We start from the raw sequence: 26,387 nt of genomic DNA on the forward strand, positions 1-26,387 counted from the left end.
ATAAAGCTAATAACAAACCATCTCGTTGGTATCGATATGTAGATGACACATTTGTGGTTTGGTCACATGGCAGAAAGGCCTTGGACGATTTCTTTGGTTATGTAAATAAAATTCACCCAAAAATACAGTTTACCATGGAAATAGAAAAGGATAACAGAATATCTTTCTTGAGTGTCTTAGTTATGAGAAACTTGGAATATAAAGTTTTTCGGAAGGCAACACATACGGACAGATATTTACACAAACATTCTAATCATCATCCACAACAAAAAAGGGGTGTCATAAAAAGTCTTGTCGATCGAGCGGAACGGATATGTACACCTGAACATTTGGATGCTGAAGTGAAACATCTGAAGCAGGCTTCTGAGAAAAACGGCTACTCAAGAAAAGAGATAAATAGAATTTTGCGTCCAAGGAACAGAAGACCAAAAGATAAGAATGAACCACAACGACAGAAAAATACAGTAGTTCTCCCTTTTATTAAAAAAGTAACAGATCGGATCTGTAAGATTTTACGAAAACATGACATAAAACAGGTCTTTAAACCAACAAAGAAAATAAGTCAAGTACTACGATCTGTGAAGGATAAACGCCCTCCCCTGTCGACATGTGGTGTGCATAAAATTCCATGTACCTGTGGTAAATTTTATATTGCTATTACCAAAAGAAGCGTAAATATGCGACTGAAAGAGCATAAAAGTCTTTGTCGACTTGGAAAAATAGAAAAATCAGCTGTAGCGGAACATAAGCTTCAACCAGGCAACCACCAAGTGAAGTTTTCGGATACCGAAGTTTTATCTACAACGTTAAATTACTATCCACGGCTTTATAGAGAAGCTATTGAAATTTATAAACATCACGATAATTTTAATAGGAAAGAGGAGGCTATGAAACTTAGCAATATATGGACAGTGGCCCTACAAAATTTCTAACAATTTTTATCTTTGACAAGGTGGTAATCGATAGTCAACCTTATCTTTTCTGTGGATTATCACTGCTCATCACGTGTCACCTGAACCACGTCCCCCTTTCTCACAATATATAAGTCGCTCTCAGACACCCGGCCAGTCAGTCAGCAAGACTCAGCGGAGCAGCGCCTCTGAGGAAGTCCAGCGCAGTCCTGGACGAAACGTAAGGAGCAGGAAAGATCTTGAACCACGACCTCACATCCCGGAAAGTATATCAACAGCCATGTCACCCGGTCGTGAAAGCCTTCGTTCTACAATACAAAGACTATTTTTAACCGGGTCTCCCGACGACCTCAGCTATGACCAAGTAACCGCTGCGTTAACTCAGCACTATGACAATGCAAGTTCTAGCAGCTGCAACCAGACTCCAGACTTTTCGCTTGCACAAGAAGCCGGAGCAGACGTGCCGTTAGTGGTATGCAGAATTAAACGGGATGACTAGGAAGTATAAATATCAGTTAGTTGCACCAAATTTTACAGTGATTTAATGATAAGGGATGCAGTAATATTCAGCGTCCCAGATAGTAGAATACGGGAATACATCCTAAAGTACTCTGATCATCTTTCTCAAGTGTTTCAGATCTTAGTATAATATGATTCGGGTGCCATAGCGGCCGATAAGTTTGACCAGGCTCCTATTTGTAGGGTCGAATCAACCCTTGTCGCAACCACCCCAAGCAACCAGGGCAACGGTCGTTTACACAGTTGTACGGACAGCCGCATGGACATGTAAACAAGCCAGTGAATTTAGCGCAGTCTTGCCCTAGATGTTTTGCACTTCACAAAGGGCGGGTTACCCACCACGTAACGCAAAGTGTTACACGTGTGGAAAAAAATGGCCATGTCCAAACAGTTTGTTTGCAACGGCACAAAAACGGCACTTTTGTCCGCTCTCAGAAATAAAAAAGGCTCTTGCACAGCCAGTGACGCTGTGTTTTCGAAACCTACAGCAGGTTGTAACAAAAGTAAAATTAAGGTTGTGCCTCCTCGCCCCAGTGCTGTGCAACGACGTTCTAACAAACTATTGGTCTCATTACGAATTGTCGTGTGAACTTTCAGTTAGACACACGTGCCTCAGTAACTTAGCTATATCGTGCCACGTACGTACAGTTAGGCTCACCAAACCTTTCTAAATCTAGCAAGCACCTCATTGCTTACAACGGTCAGGAAATGCTATTGCTTAGAGAGTTTAGTTTGTCTGCCACTTACAAATCTCAGTGAATTTTACTGTCCTGAAGTCAAGAGACACTGAGAACATTTTCGATTTAGATACCTTTGATTTGTTTGGCCTTAGCATCCACGACAAGGTACTGTCAGCCTCTACAACAGCTAACTTGCTTAAAGAATTTCCTGAACTATTTTCAGACGGAATTGGAACATCTAATAATCTTTTTTGTGTTAGCAGAAGAGCCAACACAGCGTCACGAGTGGAGGTCGAAAGGCACGCGTTGTAGCTCACGCAGGCTGGCGTGAGGAGGGAGAAATCCACTCCTGGAAATGGAAAAAAGAACACATTGACACCGGTGTGTCAGACCCACCATACTTGCTCCGGACACTGCGAGAGGGCTGTACAAGTAATGATCACACGCACGGCACAGCGGACACACCAGGAACCGCGGTGTTGGCCGTCGAATGGCGCTAGCTGCACAGCATTTGTGCACCGCCGCCTCAGTGTCAGCCAGTTTGCCGTGGCATACGGAGCTCCATCGCAGTCTTTAACACTGGTAGCATGCCGCGACAGCGTGGACGTGAACCGTATGTGCAGTTGACGTACTTTGAGCGAGGGCGTATAGTGGGCATGCGGTAGGCCGGGTGGACGTACCGCCGAATTGCTCAACACGTGGGGCGTGAGGTCTCCACAGTACATCGATGTTGTCGCCAGTGGTCGGCGGAAGGTGCACGTGCCCGTCGACCTGGGACCGGACCGCAGCGACGCACGGATGCACGCCAAGACCGTAGGATCCTACGCAGTGCCGTAGGGGAACGCACCGCCACTTCCCACCAAATTAGGGACACTGTTGCTCCTGGGGTATCGGCGAGGACCATTCTCAACCGTCTCCATGAAGCTGGGCTACGGTCCCGCACACCTATAGGTCGTCTTCCGCTCACGCCCCAACATCGTGCAGCCCGCCTCCAGTGGTGTCGCGACAGGCGTGAATGGAGGGACGAATGGAGACATGTCGTCTTCAGCGATGAGAGTCGCTTCTGCCTTGGTGCCAATGATGGTCGTATGCGTGTTTGGTGCCGTGCAGGTGAGCGCCACAATCAGGACTGCATACGACCGAGGCACACAGGGCCAACACCCGCCATCATGGTGTGGGGAGCGATCTCCTACACTGGCCGTACACCTCTGGTGATCGTCGAGGGGACACTGAATAGTGCACGGTACATCCAAACCGTCATCGAACCCATCGTTCTACCATTCCTAGACCGGCCAGGGAACTTTCTGTTCCAACAGGACAATGCACCTCCGTATGTATCCCGTGCCACCCAACGTGCTCTAGAAGGTGTAAGTCAACTACCGTGGCCAGCAAGATCTCCGGATCTGTCCCCCATTGAGCATGTTTGGGACTGGATGAATCGTCGCCTCACGCGGTCTGCACGTCCAGCACGAACGCTGGTCCAACTGAGGCGCCAGGTGAAAATGGCATGGCAAGCCGTTCAACAGGACTACATCCAGCATCTCTACGATCGTCTCCATGGGAGAATAGCAGCCTGCATGGCTGCGAAAGGTGGATATACACTGTACTAGTGCCGACATTGTGCATGCTCTGTTGCCTGTGTCTATGTGCCTGTGGTTCTGTCAGTGTGATCATGTGATGTATCTGACCCCAGGAATGTGTCAATAAAGTTTCCCCTTCCTGGGAAAATGAATTCACGGTGTTCTTATTTCAATTTCCAGGAGTGTATACTGAAGTGAGGTCTGCAACATGACAAGGAATGAGAATTCAGGAAGCGGACATAATTAGTTTGATATTTAACTTTAATCCATTAATGATGAACGTCGCTCTTGATGGTACATGACTCACAATTTTATCTTTTCAGAATACATTCTTGAAGTAAGTATAGTAACTGAATATGGCGCCTTGCTCGGTCGTAGCAAATGACGTAGCTGAAGGCTATGCTAAACTGTCGTCTCTGCAAATGAGAGCTAATGTAGGCATTGAATCGTCGCTAGCAAAGTCGGCTGTACAACTGGGGCGAGTGCTAGGGAGTCTCTCTAGACTAGACCTGCCGTGTGGCGGTGCTCGGTCTGCATTCACTCATAGTGGTGACACGCGCGTCCGACGTATACTAACCGACCGCGGCCGATTTAAAGGCTACCACCTAGCAAGTGTGGTGTCTGGCGGTGACACCACAACCTTATAGCTCATGTTACATTGCAAGGCAATCCACTGCCTAAGTTTTTTTGGGCCCACCACTTCCAATTGCTTTACAAGTGAAAGCAGCCAGTGAATTGAAAGACTTGCAAGATAATGGAGTAATTGCTCCCATCCACGCTAGTCAATGGGCAACTCCCCTCGTTTTGTGGTCTAAGTCTTTGGTCGCACCCGTATTTGTGTTGACTTGAAGTCTACAGTCAACCTACAGACCGTAGTTAAGAAACTCATGAACCGGCTTGGTGTTGGACGTAACTTTTCCAAGATATCTTTCCATGATGGCTACTTGGAAATTCCACTGGATGAAGAATTACAGAAAGTGTTTGTTATAAATACACACATAATACTGTTCAATTATTTGTTTGCACTTCGGCAGTGCTTCCGTACCAGCCATTTTTCAACGTTACTCGAAACAGCTGATTACAAAAGTACCATTTTGTTCAGACTACCTTGACGATATCGTCGTCTCAAGTCGTACACCAGAGGAACGCATTACCAATTTGCGTACTCTATTTCGAGTGTTATCAGAAGCAGGACTCGAAAAGTGTGACTTTTTTCAAACTGAACTACAGTACATAGGTTAGGTGATAAATGGTCAGGGTGTGCACATTCCCCAATATCATTTTGTTGCAACCCGTGACCTGTATGTTCTTCGCAATGTGTCTGATCTTGAGATACCGATTGCCGCTCATATCGGGGCTCCATTGAATCGCTGGCGTCGGGAAAATGTGCCTTTTGAGTGGACTAAAGATTGTCAAGACGCATTTCAGAAACTCAAAAATGTTTTGCTTAGTGACAGATGTATTTTGTGCCTGTCAAGCCAGTACTTTTGCAAGTCGACTCTTCTTTCTACGGAATCGGCGCTCTGATTTTGCACAGAATTGATGCACAAGAATGCCCTATTTTATCCCTCAAAGTAGCTCACTCAACTCAATGAAATTATTATCAAATTAAAAAAGAGGTTCTTGCTATTGATTATGTGACCATTGTCCGTCACTATTTGTATGGTCTCAAGTTCTGTTTAGTGACAGATCGCAAGCCTTTACAGCTCTTGTTTCATCTGTCAAAGCCGGTACCTACACGCATTGCTCGAAAATTCCAATGCTGGGCTTTGTTGCTTTCACACTATCAGTATGAAATTGTGTACACATCTATGGTAAAGCATGGCAATGCAGACTCTCTATCTCGTCTTCCGATTGACTCAGACTCTGATTTTAATGTATCTATCGCATCGTGTTGCCAAATCGATGCGCAGGACTCTGAATTTATGGAAGAATCATTTGACAGGCCACGGAAGCAGACCCAGATCTCCAGATTTTATTATGTTATATTCGCACATGTTGACCTCATTCAGTGAACAGTATCCAGAACTCAGTTGCCCGCCGACATTTTGCACATTGGCATAACCTTGCAATTCAACAAGGTGTGACTGTTGTTCAAAATGATAGTCGACAATCCAGAGTGATTATTCCCAAAGTACTGCAAAGGATGTGTTGCAATTGCTCCATCCATTACATTGGGGAATTGTTCTCACTAAACAGTTAGAGCACCGACATCTTCGCAGGGCATGGACGCCCACATTGAGTAGATGTCGTCACATTGTTCTTCACGCTCGGAGAACCAATCCGCTCCACCACAAACGTTCTCAGCTTGACGTAAGACCCAGTTGTCATGAGAACAAGTGCACAGTGACTTTCTGGAACACGCGTTGGCTCAAGTGGTAGACTCTTTTAAAACTCAAATGGCTCTGAGCACTATGGGACTTAACATCTGTGGTCATCAGTCATCTAGAACTTAGAACTGCTTAAACCTAACTAACCTAAGGACATCACACACATCCATGCCCTAGGCAGGATTCGAACCTGCGACCGTAGCGGTCACGCGGTTCCAGATTGAAGCGCCTAGAACCGCACGGTCACACCGGCCGGCCTATTTTTAGTACTTAGAAAAACACTGACATATGCATTATTGAAAAAATACTGAGCGGCCAAAACAAAACGAAAAATCTGTGACCATACGAAATATAACAGCATCTTGCGGACCCCCGTGGCATGCTCGCGGACCCCTGTGGGTCTGCGGACCACCTGTTGGGAACCACAGCTCTAAAGTGTCAGCAACGACAAAAAAAATCACGAAAAGGAAGGAATAGCTGAGATGGGAGTGTGACGTGGTTGTAGCACATCCCAGATATTATTCAAACTGTGCACTGAAAGCAAGGAGTATTTTGAGAGAGGAAGTATTTTTAGAGAGAAGGAATAAAAGCTGGGGAAGGACTTGGAAGATCGGTTGGACAGAGTGGATAACGTCATGAATACAGTTTGTAAGGTGTACACAAATAAAACTAAAACAACGATTTTGGAATGGAGCCGAATTAAGTCAGGCAGTGAAACTGGTTCATGATGAAGAACGCTAAGAGCAGTGGATGAGTATTGCTACTTGGGCAGCAACATAACTGACAATGGCAGAAGCAAATAGGATAGTCAGGCTGTTGTTAGATACCCATTTTTTCGTATGTTCTTTCAAATATGCAATTATGGAAAATAGTTTTCTGGCTTGAGCAAACACGGTTTTTCTCTTGAACACCCATATGTATTTCTTCGAAATTCATCATCTACGGTGGATTAATTTTATTCCATGTGCAAAAGACCAATATAATTTTATTCCCTGCTCTTAAAGAACTATCAGATGCCAAAAAACAAAATGGTTCAAATGCCTCTGAGCACTATGGGATTTAACATCTATGGTCATCAGTCCCCTAGAACTGCTTAAACCTAACTAACCTAAAGACATCACACAGCACCCAGCCATCACGAGGCAGAGAAAATCCCTGAACCCGGGAACCCGTGCATGGGAAGCGAGAACGCTACCGCACGACCACGAGATGCGGGCTCAGATGCTCCATACACATAAGAGACACATAAAAACTCTCTCTCTCTCTCTCTCTCTCTCTCTCGCTCTCTATCTCTCTCTTTCTCTCTCTCTCTCTCTCTCTCTCTCTCTCTCTCTCACACACACACACACACACACACACACACACACACACACACACGTACACACTGAGATGTACACACACACACACACACACACACACACACACACACACACACACTACCCTCATACAGTGCTCTGCATATGCAAAAATTCCGGCCCAACACACGTAGGGCTACGTGAAGATGCGGAACAGTTGTATAAGCCGTAAACAATGACGGCCAATTAAAGAAATATCGGTATTGATGTTATGGTGTGTATTCTGTTATTAACATTATAAATATAAATAGTATAAGCCGCAAATTTTTAAGATTATCAAGCAAATTTCTGAAGACTCAAAATAATGAAACGTCACTTAATAGTATGGGTAGTTAAAGGAGAAAATCGTTATTGCTCAAGACAGAAGCGTATTTCCATAATTATACATAATGTGCGTAAGACAACGATTGGTCATGCGCCTCCGTTCCATTATTTTAATAGAGAAATGCTGGGATCTTTTACCGGCGAGTGCAATGAACTACGATACAAGGAGTGTTGTTCGCATTGTGTTTGATGTGGCTTTAGATTTATCGTGCCCAAGCTGGGATACAGTGTTTATTGTACACAACTTTGAAAAAATATTTATCATGTGATATTTTTCTATAACTTGAGGTAAGATTCCTTGATGCTACTGCAGGCAGGTGTAAAAATGAATGTGCGGAACGGAAAATACTGAACGCGAAAATCAAGATTTGGCCCTGTCTGACTACCCTCTGAAGCAGATCTTAGGATCTCTTAGTTGTGATATTACTTCCTCCTTCTTGCTCTTTAACATATAAATTACAACATAAACATAAATGAATGGTTAAGGGAACTAGTAACTACAAAATGATAAATGTAGTTTCTGCTTATACATTTTTGGTAGATTAAAAACCTATTTATATATTACAAATGTTTACATATGAATGTCCAACCGACATAACCAGATACAAATGAATTCCCTAACTAATATGATTGATCATGCTGCCCAAATCTGTCCCCTTCTATGGCTAAGCCATTTAATATAAATAACCAAACACTAGAACACAGTACTTTCAAAGATGAGCTACAGGGGTGTGCAACCTCAGTGGAAATACAACTTACGTGATCACAGCTATTTAGCCTTATAGCCTTAACGAGCCAAAGCAATTAGTAATATCCCCGTGTGTACTGCGTCCGGTGTGCCGCAGTGATGGTTCTCGTACACGTCTGTGACGACGGAAGAACTGCTGTCACAAAATAAAAAGTCTTTCAAACACCAGTACGGCAGACGGCGGTCCTCTGACTAGTATAATCTAATATTGTCTTCTCCTCTCTGTGTTTTACAGACAAGAAACACGAACTCCCAGTCATAAGGGCGGAATTCAGATAACGTCTGTATGTGAGTATACGATTTGCGAGAATAAAGTAATGAACTGATGTGAAAAAAAAGTGTTGCTTACTGTTTTAGTCAAGTTTAGTGTTGTCTCCTTGAAAGTAGTTTCCTTCTGATTGCGCACACTTTTTCTAGCGCTTCTGCCATTGATGGTAACATTTTTGGAGCTCATCTTCTGTAATATTCTCCAAGACCCTAATCACAGCTTTTTGGACATCGCGCGTTTGAAAATGGTGTCCCTTGACCACCGTTTTAATTCTTGGAAATAGAAACAAGTCGCACGGAGCGATGTCTGGTGAATAAGGTGGCTGTGGTAGTACTGAAATTTGTTTTGAGATTAAAAATTGCTGTACTGACAGGGCAGTATGGGATGGCGCATTATCGTGATATACAGAATCCAATTATCAGCAATGCTGGCAGGGACAAGAAGAACTCTTTTACGAAGTCTATGCAAAGTTTCTTTGTAGTAATATTGGCTAACTGTTTGTCCAGGAGGCACGCACTCTTTATGAACAATTCCCTTGGAATCAAAGAAACACACAAGCATGCATCTCACTTTTGACTTTGACATGCGAGCTTTCTTTGTCTGGGTGATCTCTTTGAGCACCAGTGTCAACTTTGGCGTTTTGTCTCCGGATATTACTGAAAAAAACCAACTTTTGACTTCTCAGATTCATAAAATTTTTATTTCTATCTACAGATATATTTGACGACTGATTTTGTCGGCTATTGTTATTCATTCCTTAAAAATATCTATTTGTGTTCATTTATTTTAGTGTATGTGATGTTTTTGATTTCTTTGCTTCCAACAATTATCGACAACTCTCTAAATTTCTGAATATGTAGAAACTCCCAGCAAACTATTGGCACTCTTTGAGACTTTCAACACCGTATACACAATGTTGTTTGCAAAGCTATTGTAACTGTCGCTCACTGTTTGGAGGTGTTAATGAGACTTGTATGTTTCCGTGGTCCACTTGGCTGAGAGCTTTGGAGTGTAATACTGTGTATTGGGGCTTGCATTGAGTGCCATGGACTAAGTTCAAACAGCTTTCGTAGTCAACATTCTCTGTTCGGTTCAATCACCCTGTCACACAAACGGCTATCACGCAGTTTTTTTGGAACTGAAGTAGGTAAGTGCGCGAAATGAAAGTTTCAAAAATTATATACGAGGGTATATAGTTGCAGTGTATAGTATGCGAAATATTTACAAATTATGTGCAAAACACAACCTCATGTCTAACAACAAAAACTGTAGGAAATGACAGACACTGCTTATGACGGTACCTGGTGCCCATTTATTCACAAGCTTGTAGAATCCTTACTAGGCTGAAGTACCGACCAAAAAACATCATGTGTTCATGGGTACACTCTCCTTCACATACAACAGTTCCTCCTACTATTGGCTACCACACTTTCCTCCTCCTTGTTTTCCCCTGTGATCTGAACCTCTGAGAACATCATTGTTCTCATTTTTCGTAGACTTATGCTACTCTGCTCATTATGTCACCCATCAGCAGAATGGAGAGCAAGCTTACCTTAAGCCCTTCTTCTGTTGCAGCAAATCCAACCTCCCTCGGACTCCTGTTGTACATGTCTCTTATCTGTATACTTTTTATGAGCCGCACTACGGTCGCAGGTTCGAATCCTTCCTCGGGCATGGATGTGTGTGATGTCCTTAGGTTAGTTAGGTTTAAGTAGTTCTAAGTCCCATAGTGCTCAGAGCCATTTGTATCTTTTTTTTATGAGCCATGCGTGGCTCGCATTCGTGCCATATCTCATTTGACATCCAGTTTTTACTGTACTACCACCTCGTTATGTTAATTTCAATTACTGGAGTCATTGAGTTGCCACCTTGCCTGCCCGTCAGCGGCAGCAACGGGGCTTATTGATATAATGGTTCAAATGGCTCTGAGCACTATGGGACTTAACTTCTAAGGTCATCAGTCCCCTAGAATGTAGAACTACTTAAACCTAACTAACCTAAGGACATCACACACATCCATGCCCGAGGTAGGATTCAAAACGCGGTTCCAGACTGTAGCGCCTAGAACAGCACGGCCACCCCGGCCGGCCCTGCGTGTTTAACAGGGCGTTCCATTTTACTCCTCTGCTCTCCAGGGACTTCTTTACTTTGCTTCTACATAGACCATCATATGCTTTTCCGATGCCCAGTAAGTCAATATTCATAGTGACGTTCCTGTAGCTGTCTCACGCCGAAAGTTAGACCTACCCTCGCATCTCCACGCCCGTTACTCAGTAAAATTGCTGTTGATACGCTTTCAGTGTAACGGCAGTGTAATAAAAACTGTTTGTCACCCTAGTGGCGCTTTATACTGAAAACAAAGCGCTACTAGTACGGGAGGGTGACTGCAGAGTTTTTATTTTTTCGCTGCACTGCAGCAGAGAGTGCAGCATGTGCAGCAGCAGGCAGAGCCGCCTGGAGAAGACGTGTGGCGCGCTTCGCAGCCCGTGACGGGCGATTTGTCGCGCGGTCTGAGCCGGCCCGCTGCAGGGGCAGAGTAACGGCTGCCGCGATAACAGGGGGCGGCCGGCGGTGCGGCCATCGACCGCCGCCGCGACGCCGACATCGCGGCTCAGCGGCGCGCGGATCTGCACCGGGGCCCGCTGCCCGCTCAGCTGTGGCGCTCCGTGTGTGTTGCAACTGCTCAGCCCAGTACCTGATCAAACTGCTGCTGCTCTCTGGATGGTGATAACACTTAACGTCCACATGAATTATAAAATTCATTTTGGTTACCTCGTGCATCATAAAATAAAATAAATGCATACATGACCTCTAACAGCCTTCAGTTTGAATAACCTTCAGCAAGTAGGCGCGAGTACACTGTGTTAACGATCATATAATAATCTGAATAAATAAATCGTAATATTTCACAGTGTGTACACCACTTCAAGAATGATGGCGAAACAGAACCAAACATGTGAAGTATTTCTTTGTGTCAAGTGTCACTTGTTATTTCAATTGCTCACGGATAATGCAGTGTAATAACTGTCAATGGTCTAAAGCTAGTGTTGGTATTTCATGTCGTCAGCTTCCTTTCTATAATAATGACTTTATACAGCTTCCATAAAAACTCCTGTTCATGTGACTTCAGTGAAGTTCCTTGTACCCATGCAGTTCGTCGAACTATTGCAGTTCATTTTCTTATCTTAAGATGTAAAGCACTGAGCGTAAGCAAAACATGCAATAGCGAGTAAATATCTCAGTAGACAAGTGGATGCAGCACAATCCCTACAACGAGGCTCTGCCAATCGAACAATCTATAATGAATACCACAGTGTTACCTAAACTCTATGTTCGTACACAGTATATAAGCATTTCTATATACTAAATTAAAGAGCAGTTATGACAACAAAAAACAGAAATGTGTAAATTTGCAATCCACACGCAAAGTGCGAGTTAACCGAACTGTACAAAAACAATAAAATTTCTTTAAAAAGAAAGGGGGCCGCTAACGAAACAAAGACTTGAGTTGACCTTTGTGACTTAGGTAGTCGGGATGAGGGGTACACTTAGCATGGAACGTCTAGGCCCCCAAATATGTCACTCCTTCACACGGCAACTAGCAAACCAATAATTAACAATTTATTCAAAACAAGCCTTTATAAAACATATAAGAGGCTATCAACAGGTGGCCATATTTAAGACAATATGAAATATACAATCACAACAAGTGGCTTAATGATGAGCCACGGAGATTTCAATACTTAAGAAACATAAATAACAATCTGAAAATGATTTTAAAAGGTGGCGCACACAGTTTTTTTTTTTTTTTTGCAATAATCAGCAATATGTAAGTGATTTACAAGACGCACCAGTTCGTTGCGAACCCAAATAAGACAAGGAACACAAAAAGTTAATACAATTGGTTCACAATCAAATGAAAAACCTTTTTTTTAGTGTCTACCAAACGGAAAGTGACGCCAGGCTGCCCTGGATAAAAGATGACTTAAAATGTCGCAATTAGAGACCAGACTTCCAAAACAATACCAAAACGCCGGGGCCCAACTCGAAATCACTTCCCATTAGACGACACGTCACAGCTTCTGTCCACAGAAGCGGTAATGGGAGCGGCTCCACGTACCGCTTTGGAGGACAGAAGCTGCACGTGGCGCCGTTCCCACGTACCCCAACTCCCAGAAAACTGGAACAAAAACAGACCGCAGAAAACACGGCGGACGCCAAGCAAACATCAATTAAAATAAGTTAAGAGAACAATAAACAACAATGTAAATGAAGAACCAATGAATGCTTTCAATAGAAGTGACTGAAGTTTTACAGCAATATCAATGTTGTAAAGCATTTAAACTAATAACTGCACACAAATCCAGTCCTGAAAATATAGTATGAGACTTTTACACTATCATAGTTTGCCAAACATCATTTCCACGTATGATTAAGGCCGACAATGTGTACAAAGATGAGGCGGAAAATTTTTCCAGAAAATATTACCCTATTCAAATGTACCACTTCACAACGGTACTAAGTTTTGTGTGCCGGCCGGAGTGGCCGAGCGGTTCTAGGCGCTACAGTCTGGAACCGCGCGACGGCTACGGTCGCAGTTTCGCATCTTCCCCCTAGCATGGATGTGTGTGATGTCCTTAGGTTAGTTACGTTTAAGTAGTTTTAAGTTCTAGGGGACAGATGACCTCAGAAGTTAAGTCCCATAGTGCTCAGAGCCATTTGAACTAGGTTTTGTTCACTTTAATTTCGTCGCATAGGTCTGAAATGTAGCTGCCGATTGTGTAAGCTTGGTACGGGGAAAATTACAAGTAGACTATGACCTTATATCTTCAATACCTTACAGTTACTACATCATACGGGAACACTAATTTATTAAAGGAAGTAGTGACTGCTTGTCTCCATGCGGTCACACACCTTCCCGGCTGCTCTTACTTCATCACACGTACATTCGGGCAACCAACCAACACGTACACTCGCTGCAACGCAAATCGTTCAACGAAACGAAGGCACCAATATCACTTACACCTTCGATGGAGAGCGTTCTTATAGATGATCTCGAGGGTTCGGGGACTCCCTGAGAAAACAGGCACCAAGGCAATGCGGCGAACAGCGCCCGGAGTTGACATCAGGCAGGTCCACCACAAACTCGCTACCGTATTGCAAGGTAGACGGGCCGCGACGCTGCTGGGCGAGCCCGCGAGCACGTCCTTTCGTCTCGTAGCGAGTCCGACCCCAACTGCCGCCACCGCAAAACAGCCTCCAGATCACAAGAGGGGCATAGATCGTAGTACTGCCGGGTGATCTATAGTGCCGTGCCAAAGAGGTGGTGTGCTAGAAAACTAGAAAACGCGCACTCCGGCTCAACCATCTAGAAACATTTAATGGAGCAAAGAAAAAAAAATCGCTGGACCATGAATAAATTGTGCGATATAAACGAAAGTTGGTAGGCGTGTTTCTACATCCGATAGATGGCATCTACTGAAATTTGGCTCCAGTCGCTTAACAGGATGCAATTGAGGTTGGTTTTAAATACGCGCTGTAACGCTCGCGAGCGCTAGTTACTTTTGAGTTTCGGCGTGAGCTGATGTAGCCAAGAATGCTTTTAAGGCGACAAAGACTACATTGTCAACACCTCGTAGACTCCGAACGAGGTCGCGTAATAGGGTTACGAGAAGATGGACGTTCCTTCCACGATGTGACAAAAATGTTGGCAGCAATGTAGCCACGACACGTGACTGCTGGCAGCGGTGGTCACGAGAACGTACGGTCACAAGATGACTGGGCTCCGTACGATCACGTGACATAAAGGACTGTTGAAAACAGCCAGATGCCCAGATGCCCGGTAGCGTGCATTCCACTTAACCCAAACCTTTGCCATTTCCGACTTCAGTGGTATCAAGCGAGAGCTAGTTGGAGGGCAGGACTGAGGTTTGTGGTAGAAGCGTCATGGGCAAAGGGCACATTTTCTGCCAATGTAAAATGTCATTCAACGCGCCAATGTGACCACAGATGCATAGCTGGAGCAGGGCCTGTACCTTGGTGTCCGAAGGAACCTGGTGAAAAATGGTTCCGCTTCGGTGCCAGTGATGACTGTGTGTTGGTTAGAAGGCTGCCAGTTAAGGGTATGCTGCCAACCTGTATGCATACTAGACACTCTGGACGTACACCTGGAGCAGGAGCACTCTCGTGGTTATACCATGCACCATGACTGCAAATTTATACTTCACTCTTCTGATTCGACCTGTTGTGCTGTCAGTCAAATGGTTAAAATGGCTCTGAGCACTATGGGACAACATCTGAGGTCATCAGTCCCTTAGAAGGTAGAACTATCTAAACCTAACTAACCTAAGGACATCACACACATCCATGCCTGGGGCAGGATACGAACCTGCCACCACGGCTGGCGCCGTCAGTCATAAAAACCATCCGACGAAGGTTTTCCAGCAGGATAACGCTTACCCACATAACGCACCTGTAACCCAAAATGCTCTGCAGAGTGCCGACATGTTGCCTTGGCCTGCTCGATCACCAGATCTGTATCCATTCGAACGCACATGGAACATCGTCAGACGACAACTCTAGCTACATCCGCAATCAACATTAACTGTCTCTGTGCTGACTGACGAACTGCAGCAGCCATCGAACTCCATTCCACAAACTGACATCCGGCACCGGTGCAACACAATGCAAGCACGTCTGTATGTTTCCACTCAACATTCTAGCGGTTACACCGCTTATTAATGTACTAGCATTTCACGTTGGCAATGGTTTATCTCGCACTTCCATTAACCTGTAATCTTGCAGTGTTAAATACATTACCTTCACAAATGTATTTCCGAAATTTCTTTACTTTACATTAATTAGTTTCTAGAGTTGCAATTTTTTCCATCAGTCCACCTCGTAAGTACTAAGGAGGTCACATAAGAACGAGGTGAAAGAAGGCACTAAATTAAATTCTTATGCGTGGAATTGTTCTGCCAAAAATAAACAGAAGAATCCATACTTAAAATTAAATCAATTAATTAAAAATTGTTGTTAGAAAGCGTTTACATGAATTTATGACTAGCGTTCAATAAATAACGCTGGAAGCTGGTTGGATTTATTGAAGATTCCAATACGCCATATTGTTCCCAACTCCTTTGGCTACAGAACTCTATGTTTCAACATAATGTCTGTTAAATGTGTGGCCTGACGCCTCCTCGCTGGCAGGGCCTGTAAGCCTTCATGCTACCACCCCTCTAGTCGACGTCGAAGCCAAATTCTTGCTGCGTTAATAACCTTCCCATCATCCACATACTGCTTCCTGTTGAGTATATCCTTCATGGGTCAAACCCAGGTGGACGTTAGAAGGCGCGAGATCCGGGCTGTAGGATGAAAGGTGAAAATTCCAATGAAATTTGTAAGCTCCGCGGTAATTAGATATTTGAGATTTGGGGAAAATTATGGTCGCCAGTCCTATGGACAACTACGATAATAACGGAAAAAGAAAGGTTATTGCACATATAATTAGCACTAAAAGCGTGGCAACTGAAGGTTGACACGTGTTTTGTGAAAACTGTAAGTTTGTCAGAAATAATAAATTTCGCTACACTCTGCCTTAATTTAGCAAAAGAATTAATAAAACTCGAAAACTGAAAGTTAATTTAGTGACTGAAATTAATAGTGAACTTTGTTTCTGAAGCACTACGAAATTCAATAAAATAAGGTTAGTCTTGGGCTACCTCAACAATCATTTCAAAAGCTACTTTAATCTACGCAATTTAGAAATGAGAGATTTAACTTTGAACTTGAATTAAATGATTCTGGACGATTAACAATAGTAAAATTTAGTACGTAGCAAGCTAAGCTGAAGTCACAGGTAAGCTAAAATATGGTAACAAAACTCGCACTCTTAATTTGTGCTTGTGTAATCTAAATATTGTAGCCCGCTATGAATACTTTAACTAAACTTTGAAATTAAAGCAGTGAAATGGAAAGATATTACTTTAATAATGGCGTTTGAATTTTAACGACACTCGGGTTCATTCCGGAAAAGGAAGGGACCCTGCTTGGTAATGCAATTGGGACAATGAGCAACAGAGGTTCATGCTAAGTTGCTGCAATTTCGTGAGGCAACAGTTTGAAAAAGCTGAGGTCTGCCATACAGTTCTAAAACTTTACGTGCTTCCAGTATTCCTTGTTGGTTGATTGAAGGTTTGAAGCCGTCGATCGAGGAGGTGGCGACAGTCACTCATTGTCGTCCGTCGCTGTTGGAGAAGCTGGATGTTGGCGTGCCTTCTTCTCGACACGGTCACCAGGCAAAACGGGTTCTTGGTGTGCGCCAGCTAATGCTTCCCGTCCGCGTCACCATGTCAGAAACTATCATAGCGAGTCGAGCGAAATTACATGCTGCCAAACTCCGAAAGCGCACCAACTCGCGAGAGCGTCGCACCCCACACCTGCTCCACCGCCCAACTCCAGTCCGACTCTGCTCTGCCCGCGCTTCCACGCGGCAGAGTTAACACTACCAAAGATCCTAAAAACACTGGTCTTTCATACGACCTATCGATGTAATCGTTCGATGGCATAGTTTTCCCTAGGCGAGACCAAGTGTAAAAACACAAATAATATTTACAAAACAAACCAATTATACATCGACGTAAATGCATATATATATATATATATATACTCCTGGAAATGGAAAAAAGAACACATTGCCACCGGTGTGTCAGACCCACCATACTTGCTCCGGACACTGCGAGAGGGCTGTACAAGCAATGATCACACGCACGGCACAGCGGACACACCAGGAACCGCGGTGTTGGCCGTCGAATGGCGCTAGCTGCGCAGCGTTTGTGCACCGCCGCCGTCAGTGTCAGCCAGTTTGCCGTGGCATACGGAGCTCCATCGCAGTCTTTAACACTGGTAGCATGCCGCGACAGCGTGGACGTGAACCGTATGTGCAGTTGACGGACTTTGAGCGAGGGCGTATAGTGGGCATGCGGGAGGCCGGGTGGACGTACCGCCGAATTGCTCAACACGTGGGGCGTGAGGTCTCCACAGTACATCGATGTTGTCGCCAGTGGTCGGCGGAAGGTGCACGTGCCCGTCGACCTGGGACCGGACCGCAGCGACGCACGGATGCACGCCAAGACCGTAGGATCCTACGCAGTGCCGTAGGGGAACGCACCGCCACTTCCCAGCAAATTAGGGACACTGTTGCTCCTGGGGTATCGGCGAGGACCATTCGCAACCGTCTCCATGAAGCTGGGCTACGGTCCCGCACACCGTTAGGCCGTCTTCCGCTCACGCCCCAACATCGTGCAGCCCGCCTCCAGTGGTGTCGCGACAGGCGTGAATGGAGGGACGAATGGAGACGTGTCGTCTTCAGCGATGAGAGTCGCTTCTGCCTTGGTGCCAATGATGGTCGTATGCGTGTTTGGGGCCGTGCAGGTGAGCGCCACAATCAGGACTGCATACGACCGAGGCATACAGGGCCAACACCCGGCATCATGGTGTGGGGAGCGATCTCCTACACTGACCGTACACCTCTGGTAATCGTCGAGGGGACACTGAATAGTGCACGGTACATCCAAACCGTCATCGAACCCATCGTTCTACCATTCCTAGACCGGCAAGAGAACTTGCTGTTCCAACAGGACAATGCACGTCCGCATGTATGCCGTGCCACCCAACGTGCTCTAGAAGGTGTAAGTCAACTACCCTGGCCAGCAAGATCTCCGGATCTGTCCCCCATTGAGCATGTTTGGGACTGTATGAAGCGTCGTCTCACGCGGTCTGCACGTCCAGCACGAACGCTGGTCCAACTGAGGCGCCAGGTGGAAATGGCATGGCAAGCCGTTCCACAGGACTACATCCAGCATCTCTACGATCGTCTCCATGGGAGAATAGCAGCCTGCATTGCTGCGAAAGGTGGATATACACTGTACTAGTGCCGACATTGTGCATGCTCTGTTGCCTGTGTCTATGTGCCTGTGGTTCTGTCAGTGTGATCATGTGATGTATCTGACCCCTAGGAATGTGTCAATAAAGTTTCCCCTTCCTGGGACAATGAATTCACGGTGTTCTTATTTCAATTTACAGGAGTATATATATAGTAAAACAATTACAATACACAAAGACACAGAAACGTCATATCTTCACGTAACAAAATAAGGAAAAAAATTATACTACAATATACGGAAATAGGAGGATATGCATTTCCGGCGTTACACTCTCTCGAGTCGTTTCTTCAGTTACCTGAGGGTAGCACAATACACTTCAGAGCTGATCGTTGCTCCATGATGGAGGATACCAAACAGTCTCCCATAAGAGCCCCATAAGACCGTCGCCTCGACTTTATTATCTGAGGAAGCTGCTTTGAACTTTTTCTTCGGAGGAGAGGTTTGGCGCTGCTCCATGAGCTATCTTGTTTTCAGTCCGAAGTGACGAACGCATGCTTCATCACTTGTCAGGTTTTTCGACAAAAAATTGTCACTATCAGCCTCGTAATGTAATTTCTCACAGATGGTTCTTCGTTAGTCTTTACGGTCTTCTGTTGGGTGCGAGAAAACGAGCCGGCACACACCTTCGAGGAGTTGAGACTGGTGGAAGAGGGAGTCAGCGCTACAACAGCAACGTCCAGTTCAGCAGTGTGGTGGTTTATTGTGATCCGTCGATTTCTTAGGAGGAGAGTGTTTGCACGTTCCACTGGACATGCGCAACTGTCCGTGAGTGGTTATGAGCCGTCACTGACCTCTGAATGAAATGTTTTCATGGTCCTTACAAACGTATTTGAAATGCAGATTTCTCGATTAAGTACCCATTTAGTTGCCCCCAAATTTCATTCATGGTTCCTGGTAGAGAGAATGTGGTAGAAGCGTCATGGGCAAAGGGCACATTTTCTGCAAATATAAAATGTCATCCAACGCGCCACTGTTGACACAAATGCATAGCTGGAGCAGGGCCTGTACCTTGGCGTCCGAAGGAACCTGATTTTTTGGATCTTTCTATATTGGCTCATCTGAAAGTTGAAACGTCCCCTTTGAAATATTATTACAAGACTGTGCTTAAACTGACACACAATATTTTTAGTTCAACGCAATCTGACTTCCAAAAATCCCTACAAGAGAATGGCCCTGTCTAACATTACCTATACGTTTCGCAAATCACTTACCTCACAAAAATCTTCGTTACTCAAGCTACTGCAATACAGCGAGCGCCACTACTGCCAGCTAAATAAAAGATTCAAACTACGGAAGGCACTAACTACTGATAGGCATAGTTAGCAAATGAAAGATTTTAATAGAGAACAAACAATGTGTTTACCTCACTAGTCATAATATATATAGCAGTTCATGACACCAATTCTTACAAATTTCAAAACTCCGCCATCTCTCTCCCCACGTCCACCACTGCTGGCGGCTCACCTCCAACTGCCTCCAACTGCGCAACGCTACGCGCTGTTAGCATCCAGCTGCCGCTGCTCAACACTACAATGGCAGACAACAATGCAAACTAAACACAGACTGCGCACAGCACAGCCAGTGATTTTTCATACCGAGCGCTAAGCGGCGTTACCAATAAGAAAACCTAAACAGCCAACTTACAAAGTGCCATGTAAAGCTCTCCCGGTTATGCAAATAAAAAACTCAAGAAGCAAATTGTACAATTTTGTCAAAATTGAACGGGGGGTGTTTTAAAGAATTTATAACTCCCCATGCAGATAAGAACGATATTGGATACACATACGAAGGCGACATGTCGAGTCTATTCTTAAACGCGTAAGAATGAACAGTAAATTATAAGAAGTAAGTACTGAAGTGGTATTGATATTTTCGGTAATGCAGGCTGTGAGTGAAATTTGAACCCACTTAGGTGAGCACGTAATGTAAAAGTTACGTTTTTACTACCTAGGACAATACTTCATATCGGGGTAGCCGTGCGGTGTGGGCGTCTTGTCACGGTTCGCGTTGCTTCCCCCGTCGGAGGTTTGAGCCCTCCCTCGCGCTTGGGTGTGTTGTCCTTAGCGAAAGTTAGTTTGAGTCAGATAAAGTAGTGTGTAAGCATAGGGACCGATGACCTTAGCAGTTTCGTCCCATAGGAACTTACCACAAACTTCATATCTAAGTTAGTTGCGACTCATAAGCACACATTCGCAGGTCTTGTAAACAGTTTCTTACTGACCTCCTGTTTACTGCAATGTTTCTGCTTTTACTATCACATACTTTCATCCCTGTCAGTTTTCGCTATTAACTGTATTACATACTCTACAGGGTGGCTCAGGTGCCGCTACCAGTATGTTTTCTGCAACACAGAACACAGAAGATCTTCATATCCTCTCCCTTGCTATGTGCAAACTATACGGCTTACACAAAAAATGAACAAGACTCTCTAGGAGGAAATTTAATGTAATTGAATTTTGTACTGGCGTACGTTTTCGCTAGAGTCTGTAGTTTTCGAATATTTCAATAAAATCGCTCATAAGTGATAATCAAACATGTTTTTCTTGAATAACCATGGCCTGCAGTGAAAATATATCCCGGTATAAAATTCATCTGAATTTCCTACGAAAAGATCCTGTTCATTTCTCCGTAGAACTAATAATTTGCACACAGCGAGTGAGAGAATATGAAAATCTTGCCCCTGGTATTAGAAGGCCTTGGTAGGAACAGCTGAATACCCTGAATATGTTGACGGAAATGGAAAGTGTGCCTCATAAAAGCACCCTTCCAGTATTTACGAAACTTTGTGGAGATGTTCCTTACATAAAGAGTGCTAAAAGATGGAAGTTTCATTTAGTTCAAAACCGATGTTTATCACCAGTTTCAGTATGTAGTGTGACACATCAGGTGCGAACGCGCTCTTGTATTCGGTGCGATGTGACATGAAAGCAAGCGCTCTCCGAATGACATTTTGAAAGACTTCTTGTCATCCCTGAAACATATGCTGTATCAGCTCACTGTGGTTGACAGGTCAAGGCTGGTTTAAAAGAACACGTCTTCCAGTGTCATCCTAGATATGCTCCTTTGGCAAAAAATGAGTGGGCACGCCAAGCGTGTCAAGGTCCCTCATATTCCTCAAGGTGTTTATGGCGTAAATGGGATACGGAATATTGAATTATCTTGCTGGGTAGGGTTCAGCCTCCCTTCAACAGTTACCAAATCATTCTTGTAACCATATACAACAGTTCTCCACACCATGATTCCGGGAGTTAGAGACACGTGAGTCTCAAGAATCACTACTTACCTTCATCTTTCACCACGGCGAGTATAGACTCGTTGCCGTCGATCCGATCGGCACAAATAGAAGCAAAACTCTTTGCTGAATATTAGTCGACTAGAATTCTATTGCACTCTGAAGTGAGGAGAAATCCAAAATATTTGTTTTGAAACTGAACTGAAATCATTGACAGTGCCATGCGTTTTCGTAAGTCACCATTGTACTCATTTAGCGCAACGTCGCCATGTGTTTCTGATAATGGACACCATAAGCCAAGTGCAGTAATATCGTGATCGGCTACCAACACAGAACGCTCCATGATGTTGCAGCTCACCCTGGTTCTACACAGAGCTAATCTCTGCTGCCTGCCGTATGGAATCAGCTGCTGTGTTTTGATTAAAAACAGCTAATATTTATATTGATCACTCTTGTTATTACACGAGACAGTAAACGGTTAGAGAGACACACTCTGATGAATATCTTTCGGGAGACTTTGTTACTTTTTCTTGTTCCTCTGCTCTTGCTCCCTCGTCAGCCATTGAGAAAACCAGATGCTGATAGACGCTGTCACTCGACTAGCTTACTCAGTATTATAATAATCCTAACTATACTAATAAATATGCGGACAAGTGCCACAGTCGGATGAAAATTATTTTGAACAAAAATAATATTTAGGTAACGAAATAACTCGCTGCTTCAGCGTACTTACTTCTTAGCTGTAGTAACTTTGATCAATATTTTTATGGACTCAGTCGATTTCAATTCTTATGTAATGTTCTTTAAAGTACATTATGTAGCACCGTGTACTCACAATGAGGCGGAGTATGACATCTGTTAAGAAAGCACACCTCTCAGCAGAGGGACTGGCGTTTAAATATTGTTCGAGACGACCAGCTGTTAGTTTTCTCAAGAAGGCTTCTATACAGATCACAAATTAAAGTATCGGCAGTCAAACTCAGACAGTTAATTTTTCATTGAATTATATGGGGCGATTCGAAAAGAAAAAAACACAATTCACTTTTTTACAGACAAAACAATGAAAGAAACACATGCACATATCACTGCGTAGAGGAAGGTCAAAGATTTATATTCGCACAGACAATACACGATACACTCAAGATGAGCATCATGTAATGTTCGAGTAAGATCTCAACGTTAGTCTATTTCATTCAACGTACGACTCAACAGATCGTTGTTTATTGAATCGACAGCTTCATCAATTCGATTTCTCAGCTCTTGAAGAGTAGCTGCCATGGGTGCGACAAAGACCCTGACTTTTATGTACCCCCACAACAAAAAAATCATAAGGCGTGATGTCTGGTGACCTGGGAGACAAAAGGCAGAAGCAATACCTTGTTGTCCATGTCTTCCAATCCAGCGTTGTTTGATGATGTTGTTAAGATAACGTCGCACCTCAAGGTGACAGCGAGGCAGAGCGCCGTCATGCATAAAAATGAAATCACTGGAATTTTTCTTAAGTTCAGGAAACAACTAATTTTGCAGCGTGTCCAGTTATGACATTCAAGTTTAGTTTCCTCCGAAAAAAATAAAGATCCATAAACTCTATAATCTGAAGCGGAACAAAACACATCCAGTTTGGATGAGTCTCTTACACGTTCGACGATGCCAGGATTTTAGGATCCTCCCAAAGTTATGGAGGTTTTTCTTAGCCGATAGATGAAATGTCGATTGGTTCAAAAGAATGTGCCGTTCGTGAGAAAGTGTTCTCTGCATATACTGAACGAATGAAATTTAAAATTCATGCCTGCTGCTATCGTCGGCAGGACGCAGTTGCTGCAGGCAGGCGTCGTTTCATAACACAGGACCCGACACAGGTTTTTTTTATTATTAAAAAGTTCCTGGTCTGCCCGAGTTGTGGACTTTCGAGGGCTCCATGTGAACCCATCACCCATCTAGGATGTCCCCGACGTTTTCGTCATACGTGCGTGGCCGCCCTGTGCTCACCCCTTTGCATATGCAACCAATTACCAAGAATTTTGTAGATCAGTTAAAAATCTGTACGTGCAGACGCGGCTTCTTGCCAAATCAAAGGCGGAAGGCACGTTGCTCTTGAACAATGGATAGATTTGGCGGAAATTACAATATACAACATTATTTTTCTTGTGGTGTAGTCTCCATGTTGCCATAAACAAACATGAGTGCAACTCCGTCAAAACTTTGAACCTTTCACTGTCCAGTGACATCCGCAATGGGTTTATATCTTTATTTGCAATAAACAACTGAAATCTGTTCTTACTTTTTGAATAGCTCGTTATATTTATTTTCTCTTTACACACAGTACGCTGCACAGTGATAAGCGAGATCTCAAGCTGTCTTCTAGTAATCTGTTTCCGACGCTTCGTGATGACGCTCTGATTGTAACCTCTGCGTGGATTTAAACTGTTGTGGTGGTGTAGTACTTCTGGAAGGACACTGTCTACTCTTTCTGCCATACCACATCCTTTGCCCTGTGCCCGTCTCGTCACAAATAGTTCTACAGTCAGGACGCGATCTATCGGTATGATGCTCTCACTCTTATCGTGCCAAATCATTAGATCTTTATCAAATTCCGAAAAATGTCGATAAGGTGAATATGCACATCTACTGCTGTCGCGATTTCCACCTGAAAAGTTATGTAACCCTCAACACATGTTACGTACTCGTGCCATTCTTCAACCGTCGAATGATTTTTTTCTGTATTCAGAATGACCTAGGGAAAAAGAGAATTTTTTATCAACGTCTCTCATAAGCGTGAGGGCTTGATACTACGAATAGTTTGGTAACGTTCACTCAATTTTTTCTTGTTCGAAGAGTCATGTACATGACCATTCTTTGACAGCTATCGACAAAATCTTATTTTTTCGCTTTGTCACGAGTGTGGAAATATGCATATCTTATAGCAAACAAAAATCAAAACTGTGATTCTTGAGTTTCTCCCGGCGTATTTGATAATCAAAATATCCACGGGTGTACTGCCAGTCTATAGTGTCCAACGGGCACAATATTTCGGCGATCAAACATGTCGCCATCATCAGGTGAACTGACGGACTGAGCTCCTGTGAACGTGCCGGCACGGAGATCCGCACGCTATGACTGCTCAGGGGGAACTGGGTTCGGTCGCGGCGGCGGCCGATTTAAATACCCTCCGCCCGCGGCGAGCTCCCTCCGCCGTCCGAGCGCCGCGCCACGGTAGCGCGGCGGAACAGATTGCGACGGCGTTTGAGATGACGTCGGTGTGATGGCTCTGTCCGCCGTGGTCGTCACAACTATGCGTTTGCTTGATTTACTATTGATTAACCCAATCGCTGGTTCCCAAGCCTTGCTAATATTATAGCCACAGTCACGATTTATTAGGTCATCATTGGTGCGAATTTCGATGGCCTCTCTAACAACGCTGTCCCAGTATCTCGACGTCTGTACCAGAATCCTCGTGCGGTCATACTACGACTTGCCACATTGACACGGAATCTGGTACACGCTGGCCTGAGACCTTTCTGCAAAACCGAGACCGCATCATCACTCAACGCCATGCCACTAAAATTGATGACAGTGTTGCACGGAATCTGCAGAGATGGTTTGTCAACTTAATCTACAGATAAAAAAAATGCTTCGTCATTTCTCGAGTCAAACTATAGTCGCTGTGACGAAAATGACGTTCATTTGGTTTACTTTATGGAGCATTGGTCACTAATTACAGCTGACGACTACTGCGAAACGGGCACGCAAGTGTCTGTCTTGCGGATATGAATATGCGTCTTCGTCCCTTCCATGCTTCCTCATGCTCTCCTTGACGTCACACAGAATATCTCAGAAACTATGTATCTTGGGTTCTTCTTATGAGATTTGTCTTTCACTGTTCATGTGCTTCTTTGGAGTTTCCAAGTTGGGATGGAATCAGTGAATAGATGATTTGCTACTGGCACTCAGCTCCTTTGATAACGATGGTTTGCGCTTGATTAGCCGAGCGGTCGAAGGCGCCGCAGTTATGGACTGTGTGGCTGGTCCCGGCTGAGGTTCGAGTCCTCCCTCGGGCATGAGTGTGTGTTTGTTTGTTCGTAGGATAATTTAGGGTAAGTAGTGTGCAAGATTAGGGACTGATGACCTCAGCGGTTAAGTCCCAGAAGATTTCACACACATTTGAACATTTGAAGAATGATCGTTTTACCTCCTTTTGAAGACATATGTCTAGCCTTGATAACTTGAAATAAATAGTCTTGCAATGGTGATCGATACTAAAATTGGATGATTTATTCACGAAAAATAGCTTTACAAACTGAGCGAGTCAATAAAGCGTTGATCCACCTTAGGCACTTGCTAAAGCAATTATTCATCCCACTGCTGACGGAGGCGTCTCCGGTAGCGTCTTCGCTGGTGACTGAGGCTCATTTCGAAGTGGGGCTCATTACTAAAGACAATGATACTCCAGTCAATGAGATTAGTCGGCAAAGACGTGTATGGAGATGCCGCGGGCA

The 26,387-nt window shown here is 44.2% G+C and overlaps 1 protein-coding gene across 1 annotated transcript in view; it reads left to right on the forward strand.

Moving 5' to 3' along the window:
- LOC126285122 (uncharacterized PE-PGRS family protein PE_PGRS54-like) overlaps nt 1-26,387 on the forward strand; it is a 113,453-nt gene that overhangs the window by 45,599 nt on the left and 41,467 nt on the right. The window contains exon 2 of the mRNA XM_049984444.1: nt 11,274-11,406. Coding sequence (XP_049840401.1) covers nt 11,274-11,406 — 133 coding nt within the window. The remainder of the gene's footprint in view (nt 1-11,273; nt 11,407-26,387) is intronic.

Source organism: Schistocerca gregaria, chromosome 8, assembly GCF_023897955.1.
Source record: "Schistocerca gregaria isolate iqSchGreg1 chromosome 8, iqSchGreg1.2, whole genome shotgun sequence".
Taxonomy (NCBI): Eukaryota; Metazoa; Arthropoda; class Insecta; order Orthoptera; family Acrididae; genus Schistocerca; species Schistocerca gregaria.